Source organism: Euphorbia lathyris, chromosome 3 (assembly GCF_963576675.1).
Source record: "Euphorbia lathyris chromosome 3, ddEupLath1.1, whole genome shotgun sequence".
In the NCBI taxonomy this organism is placed as follows: Eukaryota; Viridiplantae; Streptophyta; class Magnoliopsida; order Malpighiales; family Euphorbiaceae; genus Euphorbia; species Euphorbia lathyris.
The window spans coordinates 87433538-87450061 of record NC_088912.1 but is presented as its reverse complement, the minus strand read 5'-3'; the positions used below and the strand labels follow the sequence as shown (position 1 = coordinate 87450061).

At 33.0% G+C, this 16524-nt stretch overlaps 1 protein-coding gene across 1 annotated transcript; it reads right to left on the bottom strand.

Moving 5' to 3' along the window:
* Positions 1 to 7398: 7398 nt before the first annotated feature.
* On the bottom strand, positions 7399 to 10511 carry LOC136224254 (protein DEEPER ROOTING 1). Its single transcript, XM_066012529.1, has 6 exons — positions 10185 to 10511; positions 10018 to 10099; positions 9333 to 9925; positions 7863 to 8055; positions 7734 to 7770; positions 7399 to 7632 (listed from the first exon to the last, which is right to left on the bottom strand). Exons 1-5 carry the CDS (start codon positions 10188 to 10190, stop codon positions 7751 to 7753), a joined length of 894 nt encoding a protein of 297 aa, XP_065868601.1. The 5' UTR covers positions 10191 to 10511; the 3' UTR covers positions 7399 to 7632; positions 7734 to 7750.
* Between the last annotated feature and the right edge of the window lie 6013 nt (positions 10512 to 16524).

Sequence of the window (16524 nt, the reverse complement as noted above, 5' to 3'; positions counted from 1 at the left end):
TTGGGGTGTCATAATAATGGCTGTAAACAGTCAAATATCTAAGAGAAAGGATGCAGCTATATTTGTGTTTGGAGATTCATTGTTTGATCCAGGTAATTTGAACAATCTAAACATAACTATCAATGCTAAGGCGAAATATTGGCCCTATGGAGAGACCTTTTTCAACTTCTCCACCGGCAGATTTTCCGACGGTCTTATTGTTCCTGACTTTATCGGTAATATTTATCTTTCTCTCATTAATTTCTATGCTGTTTGAAACTTTTACTTTTGTTGTGAAAATATAGAAGACAAATGTTTTTAGGGACAATTTGTTTCGTCGCTGAAAGTGCTTTTTTTCGTAGAGATGTTACCCAATAATCTTATAGATAAAAATTTAGCCCCTTAATAAGGATTTCTCTTTCTTGTGGTTTTTTTTTTTTATTTTTTCTATAGAAAAATGAATTTACAAGAGTATACTCTTTCCTTGTGGGTTGCAGCCATGAAAGTAAATATACCTTTGTGGAAACCATATATGGAAAATGGAAATCAAAGCTTCAGTCATGGTGCCAATTTTGCTGCTTGTGGTGCTGGTGTTCTTCCTCAAACTAATCCAGGAATTACGGTATATATACATAATGAAAGATTTTATTTATACTGATAAATCTGTGGCGAAACACACACACAAAAAAAACCATTGGTATAATTCCAGTATGGACCCTAAATATGTATAATCGTATAAAGATATATGAAAGACTAAAAGAAATGATATTATGATCGATAGAAGGAGTAGATGAAGATCCTGAATAATCAATAATGATTCGGATCGAAAGAAGAAATTTTTCGCATTTCAAACTTTAGAGGGATATTTCCATCTTTGATTCTTTATGACAAAAAATTCGTCCTGTATCCGTATTTCCAGAATTGTTGACAATTCGTGGTTACTGAAGAAGTTATTGACAGATATAGCCGTCCTGATTCTTAACACCTACATATGCGTCGGTAAATTCGTCATTTTTAGAATTGCACAATTTCAGCCTTAGTGGATTTAGTGACGAATATTTCCGTCGCTGATTCTTAATCCCAAAAAATATTTGTTGCTTACCAGGTTTGTACCCCTTGACCCCCCGAGTCCTTGTATCAGGTTCTGTCTGGGTAAATTACATACGTGGTATACAACCTTTACCTATAATCACACTTTGGTGTACAACCAAAATTTTGTCACACTAAACTGTACAACCTTTTAGTGACCTCCCACTAAAGTATACAGCCGGTAATTTTGACAGGTCAACGCCTGGTCAACGCGCCACCTCATCACTTTGAACCTCCTAATAAATAAAAGTAGATCCCACCCAATATTAAATGACTAATTTACCCTTAATTATTTTTTCTTTTTATTTTTTATTTTTCTTTTAAATTAATTCCATATTTTCTCTCTTCAAAATTCTCTCTCCTCTCTCTACCGCCTCCCTCTTCACCATCGTCTTCCATCGTCTTCACCATCGCCTTCCCATTTAGAATCCCAATTTCAAAAACTCAAATCACACAACCCACTCCTAAAATCAGATGATGTTTCTCTTGACCCCTTAAAGGGATTCACCTTCTCCTATGCTTTTGGTGATTTTGAATCAAAAAAACCCAGAACTTGTCTTTATATCTTGCAATTGCAAGAAATACCCAGAACTTTCTTCTCCAGGAAATCACTCTCGCCGCTTCAAAGTTTTTGGCCTTTATTCTCGCCGCTTCATAGCTCCATAAAGTCCTCCAATAGCAAAGCGACCGATGCGCACCATGGAAGAAAAGAAGCAGGGACTGAAGCAAACAGCAGCAATTATCAACCCTATTCCATTGATAATTGATAATGTGTATTACTTCTTCCAAATTCCAAGGTCTAAAGAGATAAAAAAAATCCAAATTCAGAGCCATGGGTGTAATTTACCCAAAAATAAAAACCCAGAAATTGAAAAAACCAAAGCTTACCAACATAGAAAAAAAGAAAAGAAGAAAACCCAGATCATAAAACTCAGAAATTGGTGAATTTATGAAGTGAGTTAATTTACATCACAAATTAAATTGATTTGTTGGATTAACAATTGAGAAATTGGTGAATGCAGAATACGGATATCAGAAAGAAGAAGAAGCAGAATAAAGATTAGGGCAGCAAGAATGATGAGGAGTTTTTGTCTGGTTTAAGTAGCTTATTTTCTGTTAAAAAACAAGAAAAGATACTGAAGAAGGCTGTGAAGGAGGAAGACCATGGAAGAGGCCGAGAAAGGAAGAGAGAGGGGAGAGAATTTAGAAGAGAGAAAAGATAAAATTAATAGGAAGGAAAAATAAAAAATAAAAAAAATATAATTAAGGGTAAATTAGACATTTAATATTAGGTGGGATCCACTTTTATTTGTTAAGAGGTTAAAAGTGATGAGGTGGCGCGTTGACCGGTCAAAATTACCGGCTGTACACTTTAGTGGGAGGTCACTAAAAGGTTGTACAGTTTAGTGTGACAAAATTTTGGTTGTACACCAAAGTGTGATTATGGGTAAAGGTTGTACACCACGTATGTAATTTACCCGGTTCTGCCTCTATTTTGATTGACTGCACTGCATAATGTTTCTCTGCAGATAAGCTTGACGCGTCAAATGAATTTCTTTGAAAAGGTGGCCTCCGAATTAAAGGAAGAACTAGGCGAAGATGAGGCCGAAAATATATTGATGGAATCGATCTATTTATCTAGCATTGGAGGTAACGACTATGCTAACTTTATTTCCAGCTACCCTAACACTACGCTATCTGAGCGTCAAGAGTTCGTTCAAGTGGTAATTCGCAATTTAACGCAAGTAATTAAGGTAATATATGAAACGGGAGGACGAAAATTTGTCTTCCAAAATGTAGGACCTATGGGCTGCTTGCCCTTTGTAAGGGTAAAATATGATCTGACTGATGAGGAGTGTCTTGAAGAACTAATGGAATTATCTACATTACATAATAAACTTCTACTCAAAGCAGTTGAGGAGTTAGAGACTGAATTACATGGATTCAAATATTCGGTTTTCGATTACTACAATTCACTCTACGATATTATTAAAAACCCTTCCAAATACGGTACATCGTCGTATATTTTAATGAATTTTAATGTGGTGTGTCGGACGTATAATAAAAAAATTTGTTTTGTAGGGTTTCTGATAGCGGACACGGATTGTTGCGGTGGAGGAAGTGCACATTGTGGAATAGAACCTTATGAGCTATGCAATAATGCAAGTGAATATGTATTTTTTTATTATGCACATCCTACTCAAGCTCTCAACATGCTATTATCTAATCTCATGTGGGATGGTGATTCTACATTTTCAATACCTTATAATTTTAAACAACTGTTTGAGCTTCAAAACATATCCAATTTTTCTTCAGAATAACTTGAAGGACCTAAAAAGATTATATAATGCATGGGAATGTTTTTATTGTATTTGTGTAAACTTCTTATTATGTAAATTTCCATTAATAATATCAAAAAGTTTATTATTACAATAAAAACATAGTTTTTAAATAGGCAAAATCTTAAAGCATAATCTAGAAGGAAAAAGAAAACCGAATCCTAAACGGATAAAGAAAGAATAAAATAAGAAGCTAAAATTAATCCAAAAAACAGCTAAATTTTGAAACTCCAAAACTTGACAAAATTTACCATTCGATTGCAAATAAAAATATGTTACATGCTGAAGTTGCATTGTACGTGCATTAAAATATTATTACATAATTTATAAAATAGATTAAAACATATTAAAAAAGAAATTCTTACGTAAACTTATTCTCTCTAATATTAGAACCACTTATCTTTTCCAAACATTGCTTCTATATGATTACTTGCTTCTAATATATATGCCTTTCACACTTATAATCAATCAACTATATTCAACCAACACTTAAGCAAAATAATTAATTAATGGACACACGCTCTGACACTCAAATGCTCTGATGCTCAAACGATGAAAACTACGTTACAAATAACTCTGATACCTCATCAATGTAACTCTAATACCTTAATGATTATCATAAGGACTTTATCTCAGTACATTACCCTAGATCATTCTTTTGATATATTTCACTCTGATATACCATGTTTCTGACTCTAAACTCAATTTTACTATTGAACTCACATCGTCTAACATTTTTCAATCCTAAGTAAAATTCTTTTCAGTAACTCAACCCTCACTGTGGAGAATCTAAAAGCAAAGTAAGTCAAATTATTATGGGGGAGATTAACTCTATTGTTTTCAACCTCTGAATTTTTGCCAACATCAAAATGAGAGAGTTTGTTGAAACACAATTTCCACACTGATTTTGATTATGATAAAAATATTAAACGAAATTAATAATCCTATACTCAGTAAAACATTAAAATTAAATGTTGATCTATTTGGACTAATGTGTTTGTTAAGTGTATGTTCGATTAAATGAGAATAAGAAAGGTATATACACAAAGGCTTTGAACTTGGATCAAAATTTCAGCCCAATAGTTGGAAGGATCCAGAAGCAGAAGCCATGCCTAAATGAAGACTTGTTCCAGAAGAATGAGATCAAGGCATAGAAGACAAGATCAACATTGACTCTGGACCACTGACATTGTGCCTCTATATAAGGAAAGAAGTACAAGGAACAGATGGTTTGTCCCCTGGTCAACTTGGAATCTTTACCTCATTTGGTTAGATAGTCAAACTGCTTATGTCAAGACCCAGAAGCGTGTTGTCTCATGGATGCAACAGAAAAGAAAAGATCAAAGATTGGCTATGTACACTGGCTATTGAGGATGAAAGCGACAGAAGAGAGTTGTTTCCCTCCAACGGTTATTTTGAATTTCGAAATGAACTGCCTCAAAGTGTCACTATAAAAGCCCCATCAATTGCTCATTTTGGACTTGATCATCAATGTTGAAATCTAGAGAGAATCATCTTTGAAGTCCCAAAAGTAAAGCAAAAGCTCATATAGATTTACTATATACATTCATGTAATAGCTCATAGTTCTTTCATTGTGTTTTGAGAAGTACAAACTTATCAATAGCTTAGAAAAGTTCAGAAGCTCTTCTGTTCACTTCGGTTATAAGTGAATAGCAAGAGAGGTAGATAGATGGTTGAGTGTTGAGTGTAAAGGAATGTACTTTATAGAGCCTATGTATCTATTGTAAGGATTTGTGCTTTACCTGTTGGAAAGAGTTCACTAATGGATTAAAACTAAGAAGAAGGTATTCTGGGGAATAGATGTAGGTAGGAGGCCGAACCAGTATAAATCGATGTGTAACTATTTCTCTAACCCTTTCCTTCTGACATATTGATATTGCTTGCTTGTGTGCTTAAATCTATAATTTGTGCTTCTGACTCAATAGCATGTTTAACAAAGTCACACAGAGGCCCTTCTAGTTAAGTGGCCTAGTGTTTTAAATGTTCAGAAGCAGAATCAAGCTTTGTTCCTGCCTAACGCAGCAAACGAAGTTTGCCTCTGATTCCGAGCAACATTGTGCTATTAATTTAATTTTGTGAGAAAATTCTTAAAGGGTTAAATTTATCCAATAGTTCCATTCATCCCCCTCTTGGAACTAGATTCTATCTCACAAGGGACCAACAATATCTCATTCTCCAAACATAAGCCACTAGACCTGAGACTTCTAGAACCATAAAATATCTTCCTACCTAAGCAACTCATTTAACTCCGTTAGAGGCTTGCGGTCCAACTTTAGGAGACCACCCATACACCTTCTAGTAGTGAGAGCTTCAGCTCTAGTATAGACATCTTGCTCTTGGCAACAAGCCATCGGTAGCCATATTATCACTAGAAATCAAAGTTGGTTTAAGGATGATAGGTAGTTCAAAACGATCTTCTAGGGTCCATGATGGCCACAATTCATATAGCTATATGTAATTTTTCATATTCGACTCTCTTATCTTCACCTTCCAATTTGAACGTGGCCATAAGAGGTTTCTGCAAATCAATCTCAGCACACACACTCAAGAAAATTTGCTTATAGTAGTTAGAGTCGTGTTATGGTCTACTTTCACTAGTTTGCCAACCGTCTTAGAGATTTCTAAGAGCATATCCTCAACATAATAATACACAATGTTATCAAGCTCGAACTGGACCGGCCGATTCTACCGGTTGAACCGGAAACCAACTGGATCACCGGTTCGAGTTAGACTGGTTTGTTGTATTTACAACAAACCAGTCAGAGCCGGAGTCAGATCGGAAACCGGTGATCTGACTGGTAACCGATGTGACTTCGGTTTGATAAAAAAAACCAACCCAAAGAGTGGTAAGCAGCGCTGCTTACTATGCTCACCCCCACTTGTTTGGATTTATACAACTTGTTTACCTTTGGTTTTTCTTGTATTTCCGATGTGGGACAAGATATCAATGGATAATTACTAATATGATCCAGGTATTTTTTATTTTTTTTTATGAAAATAGCCACAACTTTTTATATAAAGCAGTTTTTTTAAGAGACCAATTGCATTATTGTTTCTTTTTAAAAAAGGGACAATTGAATACACTTGATTTCAATATATTATTATTATACCCCAAATTACATATAATTTATTGGCAAATGATATATACATCCCTAGAGTTGTATATAAGCATTAATTATTCACATATAACAATAAAAAAGAGAATTTTAATTTTAAAATAAGTATTTATTTGTATTGGAAATATAACAATCTATTATGAATATATGTATTTAAATATTTAAGCATTTAAGCATCAATAAATTTTATGTATTGAAAAACTAAATGAACACTAATAATATGAAATTTTTGGGTTTTATTTACAGTCCTAAGGGCTGTAAATATCGGAACCCTAATTTATTTCATACCAACATTTTATTGGATTATATATAAATTATAACAAAATATTTCAAATTATATATATATATAATATATAAAAATTATTTATTTATTTATTACATCATCCAGTCCGATCAATCCGAGTCATCCGATCCGACCAAGTGACCCGTGACCCAATTGTAAATCCGGTTTGATGTCGAGTCCGGTTCTGATAACATTGATAATACATATAGAGTTCCGGAAATCGAATCCAAACCATAGTCTTTTCCACGAGTGCATCAAATGGATTGAATGAAGCAGTCCATGTGCGAATTGTTAAGTAGTGCCCCCTGAACAATCCAAAGACCATCCATAATCACATGCATGGTCTCTATCAAATTCATTAGCAAACTTAACTTGGTGGAATCCATGGCCCAAACCAAGCCTATTGAAATTAGCTCATTGAATTTATATTTAATTATAAAATCTAACTTGATTAATATTGAGGTAAAGTTTCCCTTGTGTTTACTTTTATCAATATGTGTCATTGTAAGTAATATGTCATTGTAAGTAATATTATTGAAGAGATATATATTACAAAGAAAGATACAGAAATTGACATATATAAAAATAGGACAAAAAATTGTCTCAGCTGAATTTGGCCATGACAAACTACACAAATCAATCCCTCCATCCCTCTATATAACAATATGTGAACATGTATTGCAATCAGATTATGCAACCATGAAAAAAGAGGACCCTTCTTTTTTAAAATTTATATTATTTCAGCTAACCCTTAATTTAATTATAATAATCCACATGCTAGCATTTCAATCCCCACATTTCCATCTGCAAAAATAAACATTAAAAAAATTTTGTTAGCTAAATTCAACATCATTAGTCACAAATTAATTTGTAATTAATTAATTTAAGGCAAGGAATTTACTTACTATTGTTTTATGAAAAGTTAAATCTCTAGAACAATATCTGCAATAAACATAGATGAGATTATCCATTAATATTGAGATTAATTATGTTAATTAAGTGATATGAACTTAGAGTAAAAAAAAAAAACTTACATTCAGAATCTGTTTTGACCCATTTACTTCCATCACAAATCTTTTCTTTTTCTTTCTCATATTCGTGTTCGTTTTCGTTTTCTTTTTCCTTCCGGTATGAAACTCTCTTAGTATCCTCAAGATATTTCTTCATCGAAGATGCACGATAAGTATTTTGAGGATTCATCTTCCTTTGAAGCATCATTCTCAATAGCTGCATTATAAAATCAATACTAATTTAAACTTTATTATGAATTTATGTATTTTTTTTTTAAAGAATGTAAATATTCTTGTTCTAATTTCATTCATAAAATGAAAAAAAAAGAACCGGGCTTGGTGACATAGTAGTCAGGCTCAGGCCCAATTTCATGGACTGGGCTTCAGCTTTTAAATAAAAAAGGCAGCCAGCTGGACTAATCACTCATATATAGTTTTTTTTTTTAATCACTCATATATAGTTTATTATATAATATATTTCATTATTTTTTTTTTTGAAGAAATAATATATTATATTTCATTATAAGGAAAAAAACATTCTTTAAAAAAAAGGAAAAATATATTTAAAAAAAATTCAAATATTAAATGAGTTAGGTAGACTGGGCCTAAAATATTATCATACATGTTCAGGCCCAGTCTAATAAGTTGGGTTTGGACATGAATGATTTTAGGCTAAACCTAAAATCTACTAAAACCCATCTATATTTGGATTTAGATTTTTATATAAAAAAAAATAGCATGGACCGGATTAAATTCTATTAATATTAATTATTAAATTTATATATTATTTATTTACTCTTAAGTACAATTTTTAATTTTTATTATTCAAACCTATATATATTTTAAATGACCTTATTTGGATTGAGTTTGAAATTTGATTTTTTAAATACAAATTCATCTAAAATAATAGTAAGTTGAGCTGAATCTGCGCTATTTTTTTTTATAAAAGCCTCATGGGACTCAACTAAACCCGACAATAGATATACAATTACGCAATCATAATCTATAAAATATTTATTTTAGTATAAAACGATAATCCATGTAGAAATCCATATAGAGTATAAATTATACACGTAGAAAAGCATCTACCATTTAATAATGAAAACTATGATTAAGAAAATTATTATGAAATGATTACTTTCAGTGGATTTATCTAATTGTATGAAAATAATATATATATATATATATATATATATATATATATAATATTTAAGGAATTTTTATAAAGGTATGGACATACGGAGATTCCTACTCCATATCCCTATATATACGTAAATATTTGTTATTATCATAACTATCTATGAAGAAAACAAATACTAATTTTTTATTTTCATTTGAGCGGATCTATCCGCTCAGAGACGGGTAATCCCCTGCCTCAATTGCAATCCCAAACATATTTCATTCAAAAAATTTAAGAAAATCATTTTTTTTCTAACATCAAAGTATGTGATGATTCTTTAAGGAAATATAATTGGGAAAATAAGAAACACATACCTTTTCCATTCTTGATTCTTGAAAAGTATCCCTCAAACTCGGCTGTGGACCAAATCCACTTGAGCAAACAAACATCTTCTTGAGTAAAAAAGAAATGGATTTCTTCCCAATAGTCTTCTTACTTTTCTTGTCACGTATATCCTTACATCTTCCAAGTATAACACTTATTGTTCTCTCAATATCATCTTCTTCACTATTATTATTATTATTATTATTATTCTCCTCAATGTCACTCGTAACCGTGTTACTGATCCTCCGATCCACTTCCAAACTTGATGGACAATTTAAAAATCTATCCAACGGAAGATTTTTATAATCATTATCAGAAGTTGGTTTTTTCGATAACAGCTTCGTCAATTCTTTCTGTAATTTCTCAATCTCTTCTTCCGTAAAATCATGAAGCTCATCCGGGGAAGAAGACGGCTCTTTAATTTCTTCTTCTTCTTCTAGATTCTGTTGAATATTTCTCATTTCAGGATTTTGTAATGACGACGATGATGAGGATCTTATTTCAGTGTTACCAAATGTCCCAATCGCCAATAAACTATGCGGCCAATCACTGAACTCCTCTCTAGATTCTTGTTTCACATGATCTGCATTAATTATTTAAATAATGCCACAAGTTAGAAAACAGTTGTCACCCTAAAACCTTCTTTCGAGCTGTAAAAAATACAAGGATGCTTACGAGAAGAAGAAACAACATTTGTTGATTTGTTATGGACGACATGTTTATCGCGGTTAAGCTTATTCTGCATCCAACCGAAAAGCTGCAGCGAAAAAAAACACAAACTCAGATGATTAGAAAGCCATTAATCTCTGGAAAATTGAACACTTGCACTAAGATAAACTCACCTTCATGTTGAATTTGGGTTTTCTTAGTGATCTAAATGGAGAGATTTAAGGGAAATATAGTCTTGAAATGTATGGAAAAGGACAAAACCCTTGAAATTAAGAACGAGAATTAAGCTTCGAAATAAGCAAAAGAAGAGAAGAAATTAAGAATTTAGATTGTTGAATTTGATGGCAAAATTGAAAGAAGGTTCATCAGAATTTCTAGTGGTTCAAGTTCCCATCTAATTGTATATTTGGATCTTTGTATTTGTTTATATATATTCTTCACTCACATCATATCAGAGACATTCATTCTTCTTCTATCTTTTGTTTTTATATCCAAATATATATTCTATAGTTTGTCCTTTTTATTTTATTTTATATGCTACTAAAGCACATGGAAATGATATAAAGTGAAAATTCAGCCAATGGGTTCTAAACTAAGAATTTAAAAATGATTGATATTTAGAGTTTGCTTCGTGGCACTAATGTTGTCCATGAGATTAAGAAATTTATATACACATATTCTATTCTTAAGAAAGAAATGGAATTAATGATTTGATATTGAAATGAAACCTTGAGATTAAGAAATTTATATGCACATATTCTTAAGAAAGAAATGTGAATTAATGATTTGAAATTGAAACCATGATTGAGAAATTTAGATACAAGTATTAATAAGAAAGAAATGTGAATTTAATGATTTGTAATTTCCAACTTTATCATTGAATTCAAAGTTAGATGAAGGTTATATATATAAATACAATGAAGAGTAATGTATATACTAGCTAGGAAAGAGAAAACTATAATCTGTACGTGTTTTTAACTACTGAAAAACGAAAAAAAAAAAGTATGAAAGAATCTAATTTCTCACGGTGACGCTAATAATTGGCTTGGATGGTTTGTTGATTGCCTTGGTTGCTTTAGTTTTGGAATGGACTGGTGACATGGTGAAAGATCTTCGAGAAAGGCGTTTTTTCTGTTTGAAAAAATCGTTAGTTGTAGTTACTCGCTTTCAACTAGTTTCAGTTGATTTCACATGCTGCTTGATTTTGCTTTCAGCTGATTTCACCAGCACAGTATCAAATAATAATCATTACCCCCCCCCCCCCTTCCATTCCCTTAAACTAGGCCAAAAAGGGATTAAACGGGCCAAGTTTGGAAAGAAGAAACTTAATTGTGGATAATGTTGTGCTTTTGTGAAGAGATCAACAAGTTATACAGTAGAGGCAATTGGGATTAGGCAAATTAAACCAGATTGAATTTGTTTTCTAATCACATGACAATCGACATCAATGTGCTTAGTTCTTTCGTGAAACACAGAGTTTTGGGCAATATAGAGGATTGAGACATTGTCACTAAAAGCCAAGGCTCTAACATTTGGAGGAAGGTTCAAATCTCTTAAGAGGTTCAATAACCAATGAAGCTCATCAAAAGTGGAGGTCATTGCTTTGTATTCGGTTTCAAAGGAAGATCAAGGAAGAAACCATAATATATTATTGATGTTTTGGATTACGTGGAAGATACCTAGTGAGAGTTAGTAAACGCCTGAAGTTGTAGTTTGTTGGTGACTGGAAAATGAAGGCCTAGTCTAGGTATCCCTTTAAGATATTTTAGGACTCTATATACTCGAGATAGATCATCTTTTGTAGGATTATAGAGATGTTAAGATAGGTTATATATTGAGAATCTAAGATGATTCTAGCCATGTGTTAATGATATACAACATGCTACCAATGAGTCTTTTATATGTTGTGTTATATGTTAAAGGTTCTGTACTTGGATTGGGTTTGTAGTTTGTATGGATGGTGTGGTAATAGCTTTGCATCCCAAAATCCAAAGTCATTTAGGAGCTCTAGGATGTGCTTCCTCTAGCCTATATGGAGCCATTTGTTTGTTTTTGCAAATCCAAATCCCAAGAAGTAATGTAGTGGCCTAAAATCCTCGATGTTGGATATGAGATGGAGATATTGCTTAATTGCATCGATGTCTTCAATGTGATTTCTTTCCATAATAAAGTCATCTAAATATACAAGTAATGTAGTGAAGATGTCTTTTTTATGTGAATAAAGATGGGTCTGAAGATGCTTGTATGAACTCAGCATCTTTTATGCCCTTTGTTAGCTTGATGTTCCACTGTTTTCCTACCTATCTTAGTCCATAGAGGGACTTTTTGAGTATGCAACTTGATTTGGTTGAGAAGTTTGAATTCCTGTAGGAAGATTCCTATAGAAATCATCATCTAATTCGTCATTCAAATAGGCATTGTTGATATCTAGTTGTTAAATATGCTAATGCTTTGCTGTAGCAATTTCTAAAAGTGCTCTCATGGTATGAACATTACTACAAGTGCAAATGTTGCTCTAAATTCAACCCTTTCTTAATGAGTGAAGCCTTTTACTAGCAAACATGTCTTGAACCTCTCAATATTCCAATCTAATTTGTGTTTGACTTTGTTTACCCATTTGCAACCAACGATGATTTTTTCTGCAGGCAAGTCAGTAATATCCTAAGTTTGGTTGCTTTCCAAGGCTAGCAACTCATCATTCATTGTCTGTTGCCAGTTGGAATCCTTTTGAGATTGGATGTGTATGTTTTTGGTTCTAAGTTACAAGTGATGTTTATTGAGAACACTTTCTTTGTAGAAGAGATATAATTATAAGATATGTGATTGGAAATTGAATGAGATGTATTGGTGAGTGGTAAAGAAATATTTTGTTACTATGGTGATTGGCTATCGAGTCTAATAATGTAGTTTTCCGTTGATCACTTGTTACTATGGTGAGTAAAAAGCAATTGACCAAAATATAGATTAAAAACTTATGTTCTTAGTTATTCGACACAAAATCTTTTGAATGTTTAACTTAATAAAGATTCTAACTTAACTCAAGACATTAGAAAGATTCCTCTCATCCCTAGTTGGGAGAGTTAGTTCATGATTATAGTTTTCTCACGGTGACGCTAATAATTAGCTTGGATGGTTTGTTGATTGCCTTGGTTGCTTTAGTTTTGGAATGGACTGGTGACATGGTGAAAGATCTTCGAGAAAGGCGTTTTTTCTGTTTGAAAAAATCGTTAGTTGTAGTTACTCGCTTTCAACTAGTTTCAGTTGATTTCACATGCTGCTTGCTTTTGCTTTCAGCTGATTTCACCAGCACAGTATCAAATAATAATCATTACCCCAACCCCCCCCCCCCCCCTTCCATTCCCTTAAACTAGGCCAAAAAGGGATTAAACGGGCCAAGTTTGGAAAGAAGAAACTTAATTGTGGATAATGTTGTGCTTTTGTGAAGAGATCAACAAGTTATACAGTAGAGGCAATTGGGATTAGGCAAATTAAACCAGATTGAATTTGTTTTCTAATCACATGATAATCGACATCAATGTGCTTAGTTCTTTCGTGAAACACAGAGTTTTGGGCAATATAGAGGATTGAGACATTGTCACTAAAAGCCAAGGCTCTAACATTTGGAGGAAGGTTCAAATCTCTTAAGAGGTTCAATAACCAATGAAGCTCATCAAAAGTGGAGGTCATTGCTTTGTATTCGGTTTCAAAGGAAGATCAAGGAAGAAACATAACATATTATTGATGTTTTGGATTATGTGGAAGATACCTAGTGAGAGTTAGTAAACGCCTGAAGTTGTAGTTTGTTGGTGACTGGAAAATGAAGGCCTAGTCTAGGTATCCCTTTAAGATATTTTAGGACTCTATATACTCGAGATAGATCATCTTTTGTAGGATTATAGAGATGTTAAGATAGGTTATATATTGAGAATCTAAGATGATTCTAGCCATGTGTTAATGATATACAACATGCTACCAATGAGTCTTTTATATGTTGTGTTATATGTTAAAGGTTCTGTACTTGGATTGGGTTTGTAGTTTTTTATGGATAGTGTGGTAAGAGCTTTGCATCCCAAAATCCAAAGTCATTTAGGAGCTCTAGGATGTGCTTCCTCTAGCCTATATGGAGCCATTTGTTTGTTTTTGCAAATCCAAATCCTAAGAAGTAATGTAGTGGCCTAAAATCCTCGATGCTGGATATGAGATGGAGATATTGCTTAATTGCATCGATGTCTTCAATGTGATTTCTTTCCATAATAAAGTCATCTAAATATACAAGTAATGTAGTGAAGATGTCTTTTTTCTGTGAATAAAGATGGGTCTGAAGATGCTTGTATGAACTCAGCATCTTTTATGCCATTTGTTAGCTTGATGTTCCACTGTTTTCCTACCTATCTTAGTCCATAGAGGGACTTTTTGAGTATGCAACTTGATTTGGTTGAGAAGTTTGAATTCCTGTAGGAAGATTCCTATAGAAATCATCATCTAAGTCGTCATTCAAATAGGCATTGTTGATATCTAGTTGTTAAATATGCTAATGCTTTGCTGCAGCAATTTCTAAAAGTGCTCTCATGGTTATGAACATTACTACAAGTGCAAATGTTGCTCTAAATTCAACCCTTTCTTAATGAGTGAAGCCTTTTACTAGCAAACATGCCTTGAACCTCTCAATATTCCAATCTAATTTGTGTTTGACTTTGTTTACCCATTTGCAACCAACGATGATTTTTTCTGCAGGCAAGTCAGTAATATCCTAAGTTTGGTTGCTTTCCAAGGCTAGCAACTCATCATTCATTGTCTGTTGCCAGTTGGAATCCTTTTGAGATTGGATGTGTATGTTTTTGGTTCTAAGTTACAAGTGATGTTTATTGAGAACACTTTCTTTGTAGAAGAGATATAATTATAAGATATGTGATTGGAAACTGAATGAGATGTATTGGTGAGTGGTAAAGAAATATCTTGTTACTATGGTGATTGGATATCGAGTCTAATAATGTAGTTTTCCGTTAATCACTTGTTACTATGGTGAGTAAAAAGCAATTGACCAAAATATAGATTAAAAACTTATGTTCTTAGTTATTCGACACAAAATCTTTTGAATGTTTAACTTAATAAAGATTCTAACTTAACTCAAGACATTAGAAAGATTCCTCCCATCCCTAGTTGGGAGAGTTAGTTCATGATCATAAGGGAAAACTTAACTGAAATTAACTGAAACTGACTGAAACTCATAGAAAGTGCAAGATGGAAATAGGAAATGGAAAACTTTTGCTTCAAAACAATAATCTTAACTTACAAACCAAATGAAAAGTAAACTTCAAAGCTGGAAATATTATTTAGAAAAAGAAAATTACAACAATAAGCTAAAAGAAAGATAATAGGGAGATCTCGTCTAGACCTATGCTCTTTGTCTTGCATTTTATTTCGAAATTGGTAGGTCTCGCCGAGACCTACACCTGAAGTTTTTTTCACTTAATTTTTTCTTCTTCTTTGAGTTGTTATCTTGTGACGAATTAAGGTCTCACTGAGACCTATAGTTTTGGCCTATTTTTGCTTGTTTTCTTCAATGTCTGCCTATGTTTTGTCATGTAGCTCATCATATAACAATTTGTCAATTTGTGAGGGTGTGTGAAAGTGTAAAAAATAGACTAAAAACTTATGAAACTATGTGAAAGTGTGTGAAAATGAGTGCAACTAAAAACTAAAGAGAAATCCAATAAAATGTTAGGAAATTAGATGAAACTGGTGAAAATATGACTAAGAAATGCAATAAAAATGGATGGTAATAACCATCACAACCCTTTATTATTGATGTCCTTCCTCCATCCACAACGACAATGAATATGCCTCCATATCAGTCAAAAGCTAATTCCTTATCCTCAAACCAGTCTTCCCCCTTATCCCCTTTGCGCAAAATATCTTCACCAACGATGCCAGACTCCATCATCTCTCACGTTGCATCTTCCCTTCCCTCCCACAATATGATTTTTCCATAGCCTCCATCAATCCCCTCCATGTTTTCTCACTACACAAAATCCCCTTCCAAGTATATTTTTTAAGCCTCACCTCCAAAACCTATACACCCAGCCCATTTGAAGTTTACTTAAACTATATTTATACTACCTCAAGCCTACTTCATTTCCTACCCAATCCTCTTCCAACCATTAACCATCATCTGCCTCAATAAAATCTAATAATAATAGTAATATAATTTACCCTCGATTCTCGAGTCCTCAATTATGGTACTACACACCTCTCAAAATTGGGTACCAAAGCATGTGGCTACGGGACCTCTTCCTCCCCTTCTGGACTCTTCTAATGTAAGACTCAAAACAAGCTCACTTCGAGAAATTACTTGTCATAAAGAACCACTATTACATCCTTCCATAAATCCATGGATGGAAGTTATTTTTTATGTCGAGTCCTTCTTTAGTGGAGTCTATGTATTTTTCCAATGAACATCAAGCTCAATCATATGTCCAAAGTTTAGTTGATTCCTGGCAGAAACGTGATGAT

Excerpts from the sequence above, each read along its gene's own strand:
- LOC136224254 (XM_066012529.1), bottom strand. Across the intron at positions 8,056-9,332 it reads AAGAATCAAGAATGGAAAAG|CTATTGAGAATGATGCTTCA; the intron begins GTATGTGTTTCT and ends TTTATAATGCAG. Across the intron at positions 7,771-7,862 it reads GGTCAAAACAGATTCTGAAT|ATATTGTTCTAGAGATTTAA; the intron begins GTAAGTTTTTTT and ends TGTTTATTGCAG.